Source organism: Scatophagus argus, chromosome 8 (assembly GCF_020382885.2).
Source record: "Scatophagus argus isolate fScaArg1 chromosome 8, fScaArg1.pri, whole genome shotgun sequence".
Taxonomy (NCBI): domain Eukaryota; kingdom Metazoa; phylum Chordata; class Actinopteri; family Scatophagidae; genus Scatophagus; species Scatophagus argus.
In genome coordinates this window covers 22,743,124-22,758,356 of record NC_058500.1, presented here as the reverse complement: position 1 = coordinate 22,758,356, position 15,233 = coordinate 22,743,124, and the positions used below count along the sequence as shown (strand labels likewise).

Below are 15,233 nucleotides of genomic sequence, written 5' to 3'. Positions count from 1 at the left end.
AAAATCAGTTTTTTTCTGAGTGGTTTGTTTTTCGGGGTAATTATTTCTGTTTTTCTGAATAATGTCTTTTTTGGGTTGTTTTTCGGAGTATTTTTTTTTATGCTTGGTTTTTCGATGTAATTTTTTTCCGATTTTCTTTTCAGTTTTTTGGACTACTAGAGCAACAATAGATGCATTCATTCCTTTACTGAGAGCTCGATGGAAACAAACATGACCGGCTTGTTTAGTTTAATCAAGTTTTACTTTGATTTGGGTTTAGGACACTGGGAGATAGTCCTGTCTTTAAGTCCATTCAGATCTCCTAGACATAGCAATGTTTCTCCAGGATCAGCTGGACATATATGGCACGCTCCATGGATACAAGATGATGCATTTGAAATGCATTCAGGCTTGACTCCTTGACTTCTCAGTCTCCCGACTCAAGAGACGATCAGGAGACTGCTGAAAATATTGGATCCCCATGGTATGCAGCTGAGGCGCCGCAATCGCCTTCAGCGGCATATGTACCAGAATCCAGGCCCAAATCAGGCATGTAGACTCTTATGATAAACTCAAACGTACCATACGGGATCTGCATCAATGGTGCAATAGATGGATTTTCACGAATGGTGATATGGCTACATGCCTACTCTACAAACAGTGATCCCAGAATAATCGCGCAATACTTCATTGATGAGGAGTCATCAAGGAATGGAACTGCTGCCCGAATTCGTTCGGACCTCGGAACTGAGAACTGAACAAAGACTCCTTTTCTGGTGACTTTCTAGACAAAAATCTCATTCAGCTCACGTCTTGAAATAATAGAGGTAAGAACTGCAATATGTTTTAGTTGTTTTTTTCCCCCCATAGTGCTATATTATGTCAGAATGATATTGATATGCTCCCTGTCAGTGTTTTCATGTTTTTAATTGCATAATACAGTTTATTATTGCAGATGTTTAAGTTGGAGCTTATTTGAATTACATTACTGGCTAGTTTAATGATTATGTGTGAACTGATTTTCTCACTTTCTGTTTTTATTTATCTTTAGAGAGAACTGGAGGAAATATTTCACCTCTGGAACACTCCAGGGGGACGCCCAGTGATGATGTACACCCTACTGCAACTTTTTGGTGCCAGAGAGTACCTGAAAGACGTATCGCAACCAAAGATAGAAGCCTGCAGAGAGGAATGCCTTCAGAGAGGACCGTATCCCTGCGATGATACAGTGTTTGACATTTGCTGCCTTGCCATGGCAGAAAACAGTCTTCATCCACCCACCTCTCCAGAGGAAGTCATTGAGCTTTACATGTTCTTATGTGCTTACATACAAGCTCAAATTTAATTATCACAACCTGCTCTACTGGATCAAATGACTGGATGTAAGCCTCCACGCAAGGGTAGAAAATCTTATGGACCATGAATTTCTGACTGTGAACTCTTTACTAATGGACATCTCCTATTTGTGGTCTGTATATCCTCTTTCTATTTCTATGTCACTCATAGATTTACGTTAAAATGCAGTTGTCAGTAAACTCTCAGGAAATGGAACATGTCCAATGTTCCATGGATGGAAACATATCATGTCTCACAGAGCAGGACTCCTGAACCACATGACTCAACAGCAAAGACATAATCTGTTTGAAGACAGTTGTACAAAACAAGACTTGTGATTCTATTTGTAAAAAAACAACAACAAAAAAAACACCTCAAAGTACGTTTTAATGTGACGAGCAGATTCACAAACGCTGTCATTATCAACATCTGACATGAGGTAGAGATTCAAATATTATTATGATTTAACAGTGAAAATATAATAAAAGTATTTTTAATGTCCAAACATTCTCATCCTAGACTGATAGCAAAAGTGTCTTAAATCAAAGTAAATTCTTAACTGTTTCTTAGTATGATAGAAAGAAAATATCCAAAATAAAAAATCAATCTGTGCTTATCACACAGCCCCTGAGCTAGTCACATATTCTCCTTACATGCTCTGACAACAAAAAGTGTCTTAAAACAAAGTAAGTTATTGTTTCTTGATATAATAAAACCAAAATCTTGAAATGTAATAAAAGAAATTTTGCACTAATCACACAGCACCTGACATTTTCTCCTTACATGCTGTATCCCACATTCACACAGTCTAAACCTACATCACACCCAGTGATGAGGAAGAGAAAAATGTGTATGTTTTTGTAAGTCACCTATGCAATGTCCATTGCATAAGTGTTGCTGGACAACATAGCCTCCATTTCAGCTCGAAGCTCAGGGCTGTTGTAAGTTGATGGCAGCTCCACAGTTGGGCCACAAGTATGGGCAATTGGCTGCCGCGCTAGCCCTTCCAAAGAGGTGAATGTGACTTGAATTTCTTTTACACAGATGACGTCAGACCCAGTCAGAAATCTCATCAGCTTCCGGAGACCTATTTCATCCAATCCCCTTATGTACTGATGGAAAAACCTCAAACTCAGGTTTTCTGCTGAATTAGCTGGAAAAGCTGTTAATTACCTTTCGTGTTGTTGGTTTAATGTCCTCATACAGCTTCTTCATATCCTGTACACTTGGGAAAAACTTCCTGAGAATTGGTCTTGCAACCTCTGCAATATTATCCAGTGCATATTTTGGGTGCTGGATCATTTGCTTGTGTGCGACCTGGACAAGCATGGCTCTCAAGTTACCTTGTGTTGGTACTGTTCTTACTCCCGTGCAATCCATAAGATCAAGAAGTTCTTCCTCGCCATCCCCGACAACAGCCTCTTGCAAAGCAGTGGACAAGAGATCACGCTCAGACTGACTAAGATACAACATCAGGGAGTCAAACATTAAATCAGGAGAAACAGAGTGTTCACCAAATATGACTGCTGCTGTAAAGGCTTGTGCCAGCCGAAATGGAAAATACCCATGGTGCTTCAGTCCCTTGGCCAATATTCTACCAACAGACTTCCATTCCTCCTCTTGCAATTTTGGGGATAGTGATGGCACCCTCACATCTGCACCTTCTGCTGCACAGTCTAGGAATTCTGTCCAAAAGGCAGCATATGCATCCCTGGACACACCATCAGCATCTGCCCCCATTTCATCAACAAAGCTGTATTTCACAGAGTAGGTCATCATTGCTTCATCCTTGAATTGAGCAATCAGTTCATCTAAGAGAGTCACTCTGTGAAGTTTCACAGTCACATGCAAAAGTCCACTGGCAAGACTTGGTGGTCTAACAGAAGCTGTCTCAGAATCAATAGGAGTCGAGGTGTAGGTGGGGGTGTTTATTTGTTCCTCTTCTATTGATAAGATTGGCTCATGTATGAATGTATCATCAAGATCACTTAAAAATGGCCCACCTGTCAAAGCACCAAAAATGACCTCTGATGTATTAGACAAAGATGTAAGATCAATAATCTGATAGGGTTAGGGTTAGGGTTAGGGCAATAGAGACAACAGCTGACATTGTGGCAGTGCTTTGCTCATCATCTTCGACTGTGTGTATTTGATTTCCAGTGTTATGTCATTTCGATGTCAGCTGCTCAACCCCACTGTGTGTTTATCTTGTCCAGATTCTGTTGTGTTTTCATGTTGCTCATCTGTCTGTATATCAGCTCCTTCCTCTGGGTCATCTCCACTGGTCAGGGTCTTTGTGAACAAATAAAATCTTAACAACCCCAATTTGTGTGTCTCGTAGTAGTCTCCCACACTAACATCCTCATCAACTTGTGCTGTGTTAACTATATCGTGACTGAACTCTTCCCACTTTCCCATCATTGACTTTTCATTAGGAAAGAACAGCTTTTTAGCTTGTGACAGAATCTCAGCTTTAGTGGCATTCTTGCTCAAGAACTCTGGTTCCTCCACCACTGCGTTTTCTGACCTGTCTGTCGTCATATATCCACCCTAATTCTATTTTTCTGGTTACCTTCCAGGCTCTCTTACTACTTCTTAGATGCATAATTGTTGGTTGCACTGTATTCACCCCCTTTGAAACCTTGGTCGCTGTCCTTGTTGCTCATTGTGCCCATTTTTTTTTTAAGCTTTTCAAATAAGGACAGTCTTTTTGTATCATCCCCATCTCTTCTCTGTTTTTCCATACACCAACGCCTTGTCTCAATCCTGTCACCATAGGCTGGAATGTAAGAAGCCATAGTGGCAGCATCTATTTCTCCAATTATCGAGCTGTCAATCTGCAATAAAAAACAAAAAGTATACATTAGACATGACAAAGCTTGAACTATATTATCTCCAAGACTAGTTACTTCTGTGCTAAATTCCAGGACAACCAATTATAAATGTCTAATGCATATGATAACACAATGGACAGCATGAGACAGTACCAAAACAGGTTCTGAAGCTGTGACTTACATGATCCTGCTGCATTTTCTCAATACTCTCCTCAGGAACACCTCTGTTGCGAAGAAATATCCACAGACCATCATCTTGTGGGAGGCTGGGGGTTGAGGATGTAGCCATTGCTGGCACTGCAAAAATTTAGGAAAAAGGCAGAATCTGTATAAATATTTGTTGCACCAACAATTAACACGTTTAAAACTGTCAAGGCCAATGGTATCATGATATTGTCAAATTATATGGAAGCATAAAATAATTTTGTTTGAAATGGATGTTTCATGTCTGACTGTTGACCTATAAACACTCTATACCGTCTATATGTATAATCATTTAAAAGTCGATCTGTCATTAAACATTTAAATACGCTCACTCAAACCACCACTAAAATGATTTGTGTAGTGTCCTTTTGTGATGAAAGCCTTCACTGGTTATTCCTAAACAATTATATTATTCTGATAGTACAGAAGACTAAACTCAGCAGCTCAGAGTGGGCTTTTAGGGTATAAGTAACTTCTTGCACTTTACCAGTAAGCAGGTGCAAAAACGCTTTAAATTTTTAAATTATTTTATTCAACATATGGGCCTATTCAAATAATTATGTACCCAGACATTTCATGCAAGATCCTTCCCCAGTGTGTTTCAGGTGTGCATGCATGTATTAAATACATAGAAAACAACAAAGGAGAGGAAGCCCATGAGCAAACCACAGTAGCCTCAGCAACTCAAAACACTTGTCATGGTCCGTCAATGCTGTCAATATAGTGACTAGCCTACTACATGTTTACGTGCCTCATGTTACACAACTTCTATGTTAGTATTCTCATATTATGTCTCTATAGTGTTAGCGTATACTATTAGCATATAACCTAACGTTATGATGAATGGTTCGTTCTACTTGTGCCAAGCCAATATAATGAAATAAAGGCGATTCATTTTTGATGAGCAACAATAAAGTAAAGTCTAAATAATAATAATAATAACAAGAGTATCATACCCTGTGTGTAACTAATTACATGCCTTACCTTTATTGACCCGGTACGGTAAAAAGTTTGAGATGGGGCATGTATGTGCGGGGCAGATGTCACCACAGATCCCCGGAATCATCTGCAGCTTTGATGTTCTCGCGGGATTTCAAAGTATCTTGATAATTCAGAAAAAAATAAAATAAAAAATTTGTCAGAAAAACAGGGGGAAAAAAAAATTTCTCCAAAAAACAGAAAAACATTAGTCAGAAAAACTGAAAAAAATTACTCCGGAAAACAGAAATAAGTACTCCGAAAAACAAACCAAAAAACAAATTACTCAGAAAAACCAGATTTTTCTTTTTCTTCAAATGAATGCAATACGCTTCCGTACACCCCTACGCCAATGGAGAGTAAAGTGAATTTTTTTTAGTTCACCATATATTTCTTAAGCTTCAAAGCAAAACAGCATTGCATCATTCTCCTAAACAACCAACAACCAATCCAAAAAACAACATAAAATCGCTCCATACAGTTTTTACGACATAAACCACGTTTGCAGGAGCACAAAAGTCTCAAACAGACTCGCATTACACAATTTTTAAGCTGAAATTTTCACTTTAGCACAACCTCCATCTGAAACCGGTGCAGTGTAACTAATGTTTTCAAATCAATTTAGGATCTCCTGCTTCTGGAGACTTGTATTAGGACGGATGAGCAGTGGGGACGAATCTAATTCCATCTCTGATGAAGACATTTTTGTGTGATGCATTTTGGCTATCCCTAACCCACGAGAGAGATCCCTGTTTTGAAGCCTGTGTGAGAGGAGCAGCCAACACCAACACGATGCAGCACCAAGCAGAACACACACACAGCAAAGAGAGCTCAACAGTCAGAAGTGTGGTTAAACTTCACTAGAGTCGATCATGACGGTTCACGTTGCCATAAATGTCACAAGCCTTAGACATGAACTACATGTCTAAACATCTTGAGAAAGTGCATCATGTACAGTGCGGTGAGTAACAGTACTGTTGTCTTGGTGTCAATGGCAACAACAACGATACCACTGTCGTTTTATACCATTAATACCACTGTCCTTGCACTCAATACAAGCCATCAGCATCCCTTTGTCTCTGCTCCTTGTCTCATTTCGTCATACTGTTATAAAAATTGAAAATAGACAAACATATTTCCTGGATCAGAGGTCAGTCCCAGTCCCCCATCAAACTGTATGGACACTAGTGAACCTTGATCTCATGTGTTAAGGTTAAATCAGACTGAATGACTCTATGAAACAAGTAAGAATATTAAATAGGAAGATGTGGCATCTAAATAATGATTCAGTGTATGAATCAAATGTAATATATGAATAACATAAATCATCCAGGAAAGAAAGAATGGTAATAGCTGCAAGCTACAGCATAAAAAAGACATGAAAATCCATCCATTTTCTATACCGCTTATCCATCCGGGTCATGGGGGGGCTGGAGCCTATCCCAGCTGACTACGGGCGAGAGGCGGGGTACACCCTGGACTTTTCACCAGTGAATTGCAGGGCCGACACACAAAGACAACAACACTCTCACACACTCACACCTGGGGGCAACAAAGAGTAGCCAATTAACCTAATGTGCATGTTTTTGGTGTTGTGGGAGGAAGCCGGAGTACCAGGAGAAAACCCACGCAGGCACAGGGAGAACATGCAAACTCCACATAGAAGGGCCCAGACCGGGATTCGAACCTGAAACCCTCTTGCTATGAGGCGACAGCTGACCACTGCACCACCGTGTTGCCCTAAAACCATGAAAATGTAAAATATTAATACATTACCTGCACGAAAGAGTTTAAATGACAAAAGCAAGGAGAAACTATCACAGCAGGTCTAAAGTAGACATTTCTGGGATGTGTGTACTCTGCACTGTTCACCAATGACAAGATACCACTTTGAAACAGTTACAACGGGAAATAAGCATGATAACCTTCATGAAAGTAGGATTTACTGCAAGGCTGTTCGACTAGTGGTTTTCAAAGTGTGGTCTAAGTACCCTCACAAGTCACAGAGGGAGCTCCAGGGAGGCCCAACCAAAGGAGGGGAATAATTTAATCATGGTCATAACTGTTTTGGTTTTGACATGAATACGTTTGGGAACCATTACATTGAATTTAGCAAGGTATGCCAAATAAACTGCCAAGTCTAAGTTCTGTATGTAGAATCTGAACGTGCAGAGTCACAAACTTAGAGCTGCCAGCTAAATGTAGTGGAGAAGTACAACATGTGCCTAATTGGTAGTAGAGTTTACTAAATGTTCTGAATTACTTTGTAACACTCTCGGGCACAGTTAAGGAAATAGTAGAGCACAACTACAATAGAAGCTTTATCTGCTTGGATAAGGCATAAAGATTATATGCAGGGTCATATTTCAGCATTTTTCTGTTCTGCCAAATTGTCAATCTGAATGCACTTTGTCCCCTTCACGGCAGGTGAATATGCACCTGTTCAACTGTGAACTTGGCAGCACGTATTCTTAGGGTTATGTAACACAACAGCAGTGTTGAGCAATGGGACAAAGACACTGACTGACTGCTACTTTTCTCTGAACATTCAAGCACATTCAAGTAAAACTGGGAACACATTCTAAGTGGAATCAGATCACTTGCCTTTTTTTTTTGTTAATTCAAGTTAATATGGTAAACAAAAGTCAAAGAACATCAGTGTGAGCTTTGTTTGAACTTCTAAAGGAGATTTGTGTGCTACTAATAGCTGTTTTTCCATATATAGTTCATATAAGCATGTTTATGATACACCTTACAGCTGTGAAGCACACGCAGCAGCAGTGTGAGGTTACTATGAACACAGTTTGTCCTTATCCGACCCCCGGGACTCCTCCCCTTCTCCGCCTGTCTCTGTGGTGTGGCTGGTTACCGTCGGTTGCCCTGTGCTCCACATACCATCCACAGGCAGCCCGCCCCTGGGCTCATAGCCAACTATGGAAAGATGCTGGCTCGGAGCCAACCTGCACTTGTGGAGGCGTCAGTTAGGGTAAAATCCTGTAACTAATCTCTTGTTGTGTCCAACTTTCTTTACTCTCGCGTATTTCTACAAATAGCCGTCTTTCTTTCTTATACACATACACACACACTCCGGCTTCCTTCCAACTGTAAAATACAGTGTCTTCGGTGCCGTAATGTAAGCTCACCTAAAGTGACCCCATAGTCTCTGCTCTGTGTGGAGAGGACAGGGAGAATGTTAAAGGAGAGGGACATAAGAGATAGCATATCTTCATGTCATCTTCGTGATTACAGATGAACTCAAATCACTCTCTCTTTCTGACTTTCTCTTTTGATCACGTCCTTTGCTAGATTGTTTACTTGGACTTGTTTGGTCTCTCTCATTTCTAAGCTCCCTCCCTCTCTCTCTCTCTCTCTCTCTCCATCCCATCCCGTCTCTTTTCACCCGCCCACCAGTTGGTTCCTGCTCGGTGTTATGTGGTGATAAGAGCAGAGAAGAAACTAAAGGAAGAAGGCATAAACAGTCCTTTTCTCTCAAGATTCTCCTCTTCCAGTCCTGCACTTTTACTCTCTTACAACTACCGTGAGTATGTCTTTGCCGGATCAAATAAACAGACTATAATGGTGCTTGGCAAGGCGCAGGGATGACCGACACCCCCACCACACACACTCCTCTAACCCTACACGGCTGGGGAGAGTGGCGGACGTGCAGATAAGACAGTAAACCATGACAGATCAGAGAGAGCAGAGAGGTTTCTAGAGCTGCATAAATGCGCAGCAGCTGTGTTAGTACAGGAAACTAAAAATGCTCTGGAGGCAAATGGCAGTAGATCACACCTCATGACATTCTGTATAGAAATATACAACTATACCAGAATACAAGCATTATCTTGTGCTTAAAATGATTGCTGCATGCAATTCCATGCATTTTTTTTAACCCTGCATGAAAAAAACCTACTTTGCATTTCTTCACAATGTTGAAAAAAGTATGCAACATGATGGCTTGAATGATATTCTTCACTGAACATTGCTCCTTCCTCTACCTTTTCTTAGACAATAAGCAAAGAATTCAGTGCAGAGACTGTGTGGCTTTAAGTTACTCACTTATACTACAGGAAATGGATGGAAAAGTTAAAAGTTTCTGTTTACTTCCGTCCCTCTCAGAAGGTCAGCTCGGACTCTTAAATTGAACGACTGCCAATTTCCGCCATTTTAATTCGTTGTGTGTGTGGTGTGTGTAATAAAGCCCAAAAGGACAGGAGAAAGGACACACACAAAAGGAACATGAGAGAAGCTTTTTAAACATAATTTCAAGACTGATAAGACGAACATCTCTCTCCAAATTCAGTGCACTGTTGTATGCCGTAATAGGACCTGTTGCATGTCGCTGACCGACAACTTCCACCCAGCTCACAACTGTTTTTAGATCTTAATTTGATAATAATGCCATATCAGCAAGTTCATCTGTCTAAATCCCTGCAACTATCACTGTGACTTAAAGCCATCCCAGTTTCACTGGAGCATCAATAAAGAAGCTGCATTAAATGCTTTTTGAAAGAGCTGAAAGGTCACATCTGAGCTATCAAATTCTGTTTCACTGGCTGCTTTTTCATTTAATGTTACACTGCAGTATATTTAACAGCTAAAGCTAACACAGTATCCAAACTGACAAAGAAGGTGATCTGGCATTCATCCACATCAACATTACAACTGCAGTAGGCTTAATTGGATCTTCTGGTTCACACAGAGAGATTATGTCGACTGTTTGCTTCCAAAATAAAATTAATAGTCAATTAACATGTTCACACCAGCGCAGCATAAAAGATAATGGGCAATAGATACTTAGAGAAGAATCGTCAAACCGAGAGCATCCATATTTGTGTGTGTACAGTAAATAAAAACAACTGAACCGACATCTTTCTTGAATTAATGAACTACTGGTTGTACTTGAGACCAAAAACAGAGAGGTCAGCCTTGTACTTTGCTTTGCTTATCTCTTCCCCTCTCGGACATTCCTGTGGTCACTGTACTGATGTGACTGAGGCTAGGCACATCCCTGGTGCTGTTTATACTGTTTAGCCATCTTCATCTCCTGTACCAACTCTATATTTGTGCTCCATCAGTTTTCTTTTTGTTCTCCCTACGCTAAAAATAGGCACAAGGGCATCATATGTGGTGTACCATGTGAGTTGTATTGTAGCTGATGATGATCCTGTTTTAATATATTTAAAATTTATCCGTATGTTCGTCTTTGAAATGGTTACATTTTTGCATGGTGTCACATTAATTACGTCCACTACACCTGAAGAAGACATGATCGAGCCATGTGCTCCTTTTGGTCTCATCCACATGTATCTGTGAGCTGCAGTTTGTAAGTTCCTTCATAAAAATCTTTTTATATTTTTGCAAAAGCAGGGTGCTATTGGATTTGTGTGGTCTTGTCTTATTGACCATAAAGCAAAGTATAGGTCAAACCTGTCTGACTGTTTTTGGTCTCCTGACTTTAAATCCAAAGAACACCTACATTCATAAAGCAGCACTCCCTAGCCAATCTCTATACAGGTGTTGGTTGTCCTTATCGCTACCTTTAAGTGCTCTTCTGTGACACATAAATACAACTTGTTGTACATTCCAGCGTCAATTTACTTCATAACAAAATTATACTGCATATCCAAAGTTAGCTGATGTATGCGCAAAGAAAATTAAGATATTTACAGCTACAGCATTTTGTTCTGATAAAAGCATCTGCCATGAATAAATGTAAAATTGAGCACTACCTTAATTGGAAGTAATGGTGATTTTGTCCTGACATGTAGGCTACATGTTACACACAGTTTTCAAAGTAAGGTTTATGTCAAGCGAGAACGTTATGATTTCCAACAGGAGCTGAAGGCATTAACGCCAGCTGCACTGGTCGCAGCAGCTGAATTTAATAACTTCAAATCTACAAATACCAATTTCAGTGAATCAGCCATAACTTATAACACAAATATTTTAAGAAGGGCTATTTTACATACTGAAGGACTATTTACACAGTGCACATGTCATAGCAGGAAACTCACAGGTGCATTAATGATTTCACGCCACTTAGAGGAGGTTCTGTTACTGTTGCTGGTTCACTGTCACTGTTAATGGGACACTTGTTGGTACTGAGCCATGTTACTGTTATCCCGATTTTGTTTTTCCTGCTGTGACAGCTCAAAATGTCTGCTGTGCAACCTGTCCATTCAGTTAGAGGTATCCTATCAAAGACCTGAATGTAGGTTTCCCCTCTTTTATCACTCCTAAACAGGTTACTGAAACATTTAACTGCATTTCTTTTCTTCCATCCATCTTAAATAATTGAAATAAGTAAATTGTACTTTCATGTTCAAACAATAATTACTGATAAATGGCTTCTAAGATGCATACAGGCAGCTACATTCATATCTAATAAACGTGTGCATCTCTGTCACTGCTGGCCTGTTTACAGATGCTCCACCTGACATCAGGGCGCCTGGGCAGCTTCATGGCCAGGCGTGCGACGGTGGCCTTGACAACCAGCAGCGCGAGGATGGCGAGCCACGGTCATGGTACCATGACACCAGTGTGTTACTCATGTCCACCACTTATTATCTCTGAAGCAGAATAGTACATGAATATACAGTCTCTTCAGTTAAAGAATGAGGGATTGGGATGTTTTACAAATGTCTTCCATAAGGTCAAAGTTGGCTAGCTACTAAGTTATGCTAGCCACTAGCTACAAAAAATGGTTAATGCTAGCCATTAGCTAGCCAACTTTGACCTTAGCACATATGTTAAACTTTACTCTGTCAACCAGTTAGGCATTTTGGCTGTATTGGTACTGCGAATATTTTATCAGATATGATATGAGAGCAGTTGTTACCAAAAGGTTACCACATGTGAACGGAGGGGTCATAATGTTGATAACAGACTACAGCTTATTGGCCCATTTTTCGTGAAGTCCTCGAACATCACAAAATCTGATGCGTCTCTTCATTTAACACCTGTACACAATTTCTAAATTATCTGAAGATTGTTAATGCTGAAATTGCTGGAAAATACAGCGAAATAATACTGTGATAAATTAAGCTGCATAAAACCAGATTTAAATCAACCAGTGTCAATTTATAAGCCTACCTGTTTCCATTAACGCCGACGTTAACACAAAAGGCAGTCTACAATGGCCGCATACCAGCAGATGGCGCTGCTGCATCATCATGACTAGACAGCCGTGTAGACAGAAGGCTATTGTGTTTGATCAAATGTGGGACATTTGAAAGAAATAAGTTGCAATTTCCTTGGTTTCAAAGGTGACTCTTCCTGTTTCTGTCCATCCAGAGGTGTCAGACACAGTGGACATGTCTCAGCCAATGTACTGGGATCGTAGGGACATCCCCCTGCCTGACAGAGCCTACAAAGTCGACCTATCTGCTGCTGACAAGAGCCTGAAACAGAAGGAGAAAGGATCCTGGACCCAGCTGACCAAAGAGGAGAAGATTGCCTGTAGGTTCTTCTTCTCCTTCTTCTTATACTTCACCTTATGTGCAACCAAACACACACATTACAATTTTAAAAACACTATTTTAGGAGAATCAAGGATCAAGGAACTTTTATTGTCATACCAGCTCACATTTACATGCTTATGGTACGAAATTAGGACTCAGTTCCCAGGAGCAATAGGTAGGGTAGGGTATAAAAAAATATGAAATGAAAAGTTGAAAAAAAACTAAACTAAACATTCTTAGAAAAGAAATAAATAATTAAGAAGCCAGTTTAGCATGTGCAGCATAAATATGCATGTACAGGTGTGTGCTAGCTTTGCTTTGCATAGTCCACTATGCAAAGCAAAGCAAAGCATTCACATAAGACTGCAATCTTTTAAAAAGCAGAGTAACCAGTGGTGGAGATGAACTAAATACAGCTATTGAAGTACTATAGAGCAAATACAAATCTGAAACACTTTAAGTTTCTCTTAGTGTGTGTGTGTGTGTGTGTGTGTGCTTTAATCTCCTGCAAAGAGAGATGAGAGAGAAGAGAGCAGATGATGTTAATACTTTTCCTGCTATTTTAAATTACTGTTATCCTTCATCCACACAGTGAAAACATACATGAAACAAAGGAGGTATCACCACTGATGTTATTAGTCATACTACTGTATATATCCATACATAATCACATACCATATATCTATGTGGATAGATACATGGATAAATGGATCTATACATTCACGTTCCCACATACACATAGAGAGGGATAAAAAAGGAGCCAGCCTGCTATTGCTACTGTTTTCTATTAGTCTCACATGTATTTGCGCAGTTGAATCTTCTCAAAGTTTGTCCTAATAGTTAATTTCTATATAATATAGTTAATCAGTTACCTTTTCTTGATCAGAAGAGAGCTTTTTTCTTATTGATTTTTATTAGTTACCTTTTCCATGCTGTATGTCTGCTACTGTCTCTAGCCACTTGTTTGCCTTGAGAGATTCCAATGTTTTTCAATCTCTTGTTTGCTTGAGTGCTGCCATTCTCAGCATTGAAAACAAAAAGAGTTCTTCATTTTGCATGTTTCTGGGATGCATTCTTCTAGCTAAACCTGTGCAATGTTTAAAGGAAATATTAAATGAGGAATTTCACTTACAGGACACAGACAACATGGCTGTGGTCGAAGAAAGGACCTCTTGCTTTGCTTTCATTTGAAGGCATCTCTCACAGCAGAGATTCAGACAGGAAAGGTTTGACATGAAACAAAGGCCCATCACCAAAATGGGGAGCTTGCAGTTATGTGGGTGGCGACTGAACACTCTGAACTATTCATACTTAATCATTACTTAATACACTTAGTGGACGTTTGCATGCAAGGAATCATAACCAAGAGAAAAGAGAAATATTTCCACATTGCATCACGTGTACGCTTCTCTTCATGAACTCCATCTCACCCATCCCTCCTGTAATTCAATTCCTGCTTCGCCTCTCCCCTGCAGTGTACCGCCTGATGTTCTGTAAGACCTTCCCAGAGATGAACAAGCCTTCAGCAGAGTGGAAGACTGTCCTGGGGGGTATCTTCTTCTTTCTGGGCTTCACTGGCCTGGTGGTCTGGTGGCAAAAAGCCTACGGTAAATCTGCTTTAATATTCTGACAGGACAAAGCCATGTCTTTGAAATGTGATGAGGACAGCACATATGTGGCTAAGAACATCACACACTCGGTTGACATTTTGACTCATCACAGCAGAAAAGGCACAGCTGTAAATAACACTATTAACAATGCCTCTGTTCCTTTTAAGTATCCCAGTAAGCCAAAACCAGTTAGCCTGCATGCACAGTACCAGAGCCACAGGAGTGACTCATCTCAACAGACTTCATGTTTTAGTAATATTATGACTTACACCAGGTCTAAATGCCAGCTATGAGAAGGGTGTACCAGCATAAAACATTGATCACGTGCTTTATTTACCTCATCGGCAGACCTGTTTTTGAGTCTACTGACTGCTCTGCAGAACTCATTAAGTGTTATTCCTTGTTTGCTCTAGTCTGCCCTGAGCGCCCCAGGACCTTTGACGACGATTGGCAGGCCAAACAGCTGCAGAGGATGTTGGATATGAGGATCAACCCCATTCAGGGTCTCTCATCCAAGTGGGACTATGAGAAGGGCCAGTGGAAGTAAAGAACCTGTGGCTGAGGTGGCGCAGAGTTTGGACCGGTCACCTCAGAGACACCTCTGTGAAGCTGCTGATGAAGTTGGTCTCTTTTTGAATGTCACATTGCAACCGTCCACACCACTAGAACGATGGAGCTTATCCGTCGTCATCATCTCTGGGGTCATTTTACTCTGTGCCACCTGTGTCAGCAGCCTCTTGTCCAAATACTGCAGCTTTCTGTCATGGTCCTCTTCTAACCATATAATAATAAAGTTTGCTTATGTCTCTGTCCAGCACTTTTGTGATTTG

The 15,233-nt window shown here is 40.3% G+C and overlaps 1 protein-coding gene and 1 long non-coding RNA gene across 3 annotated transcripts; one reads left to right on the top strand and one right to left on the bottom strand.

Moving 5' to 3' along the window:
• Window positions 1-1,080: 1,080 nt before the first annotated feature.
• Window positions 1,081-12,633, bottom strand: LOC124063020. Its single transcript, XR_006844036.1, has 4 exons — window positions 12,426-12,633; window positions 5,337-5,454; window positions 4,330-4,445; window positions 1,081-4,151 (listed from the first exon to the last, which is right to left on the bottom strand). It is a non-coding gene; the product is annotated as an uncharacterized LOC124063020 (long non-coding RNA).
• Window positions 8,714-15,220, top strand: LOC124063019. 2 transcript variants are annotated; one of them, XM_046396216.1, is made up of 5 exons: window positions 8,714-8,868; window positions 11,758-11,871; window positions 12,599-12,791; window positions 14,269-14,400; window positions 14,817-15,220. In XM_046396216.1, the coding sequence occupies exons 2-5, from the start codon at window positions 11,758-11,760 to the stop codon at window positions 14,948-14,950; spliced, it is 573 nt and encodes a 190-aa protein (XP_046252172.1). In that variant the 5' UTR covers window positions 8,714-8,868; the 3' UTR covers window positions 14,951-15,220. The 2 variants fall into 2 exon arrangements, with proteins under 2 accessions (XP_046252172.1, XP_046252173.1); XM_046396217.1 differs by having other exon boundaries at window positions 8,715-8,868; window positions 11,758-11,857; window positions 12,627-12,791.
• Window positions 15,221-15,233: the final 13 nt, after the last annotated feature.

Excerpts from the sequence above, each read along its gene's own strand:
- LOC124063019 (XM_046396216.1), top strand. The coding sequence starts at position 11,758 with ATGCTCCACCTGACATCAGGGCGCCTGGGCAGCTTCATGGCCAGGCGT. Across the intron at positions 11,872-12,598 it reads GTCATGGTACCATGACACCA|GTGACTCTTCCTGTTTCTGT; the intron begins GTGTGTTACTCA and ends TTGGTTTCAAAG. Across the intron at positions 12,792-14,268 it reads CAAAGAGGAGAAGATTGCCT|TGTACCGCCTGATGTTCTGT; the intron begins GTAGGTTCTTCT and ends TCTCCCCTGCAG.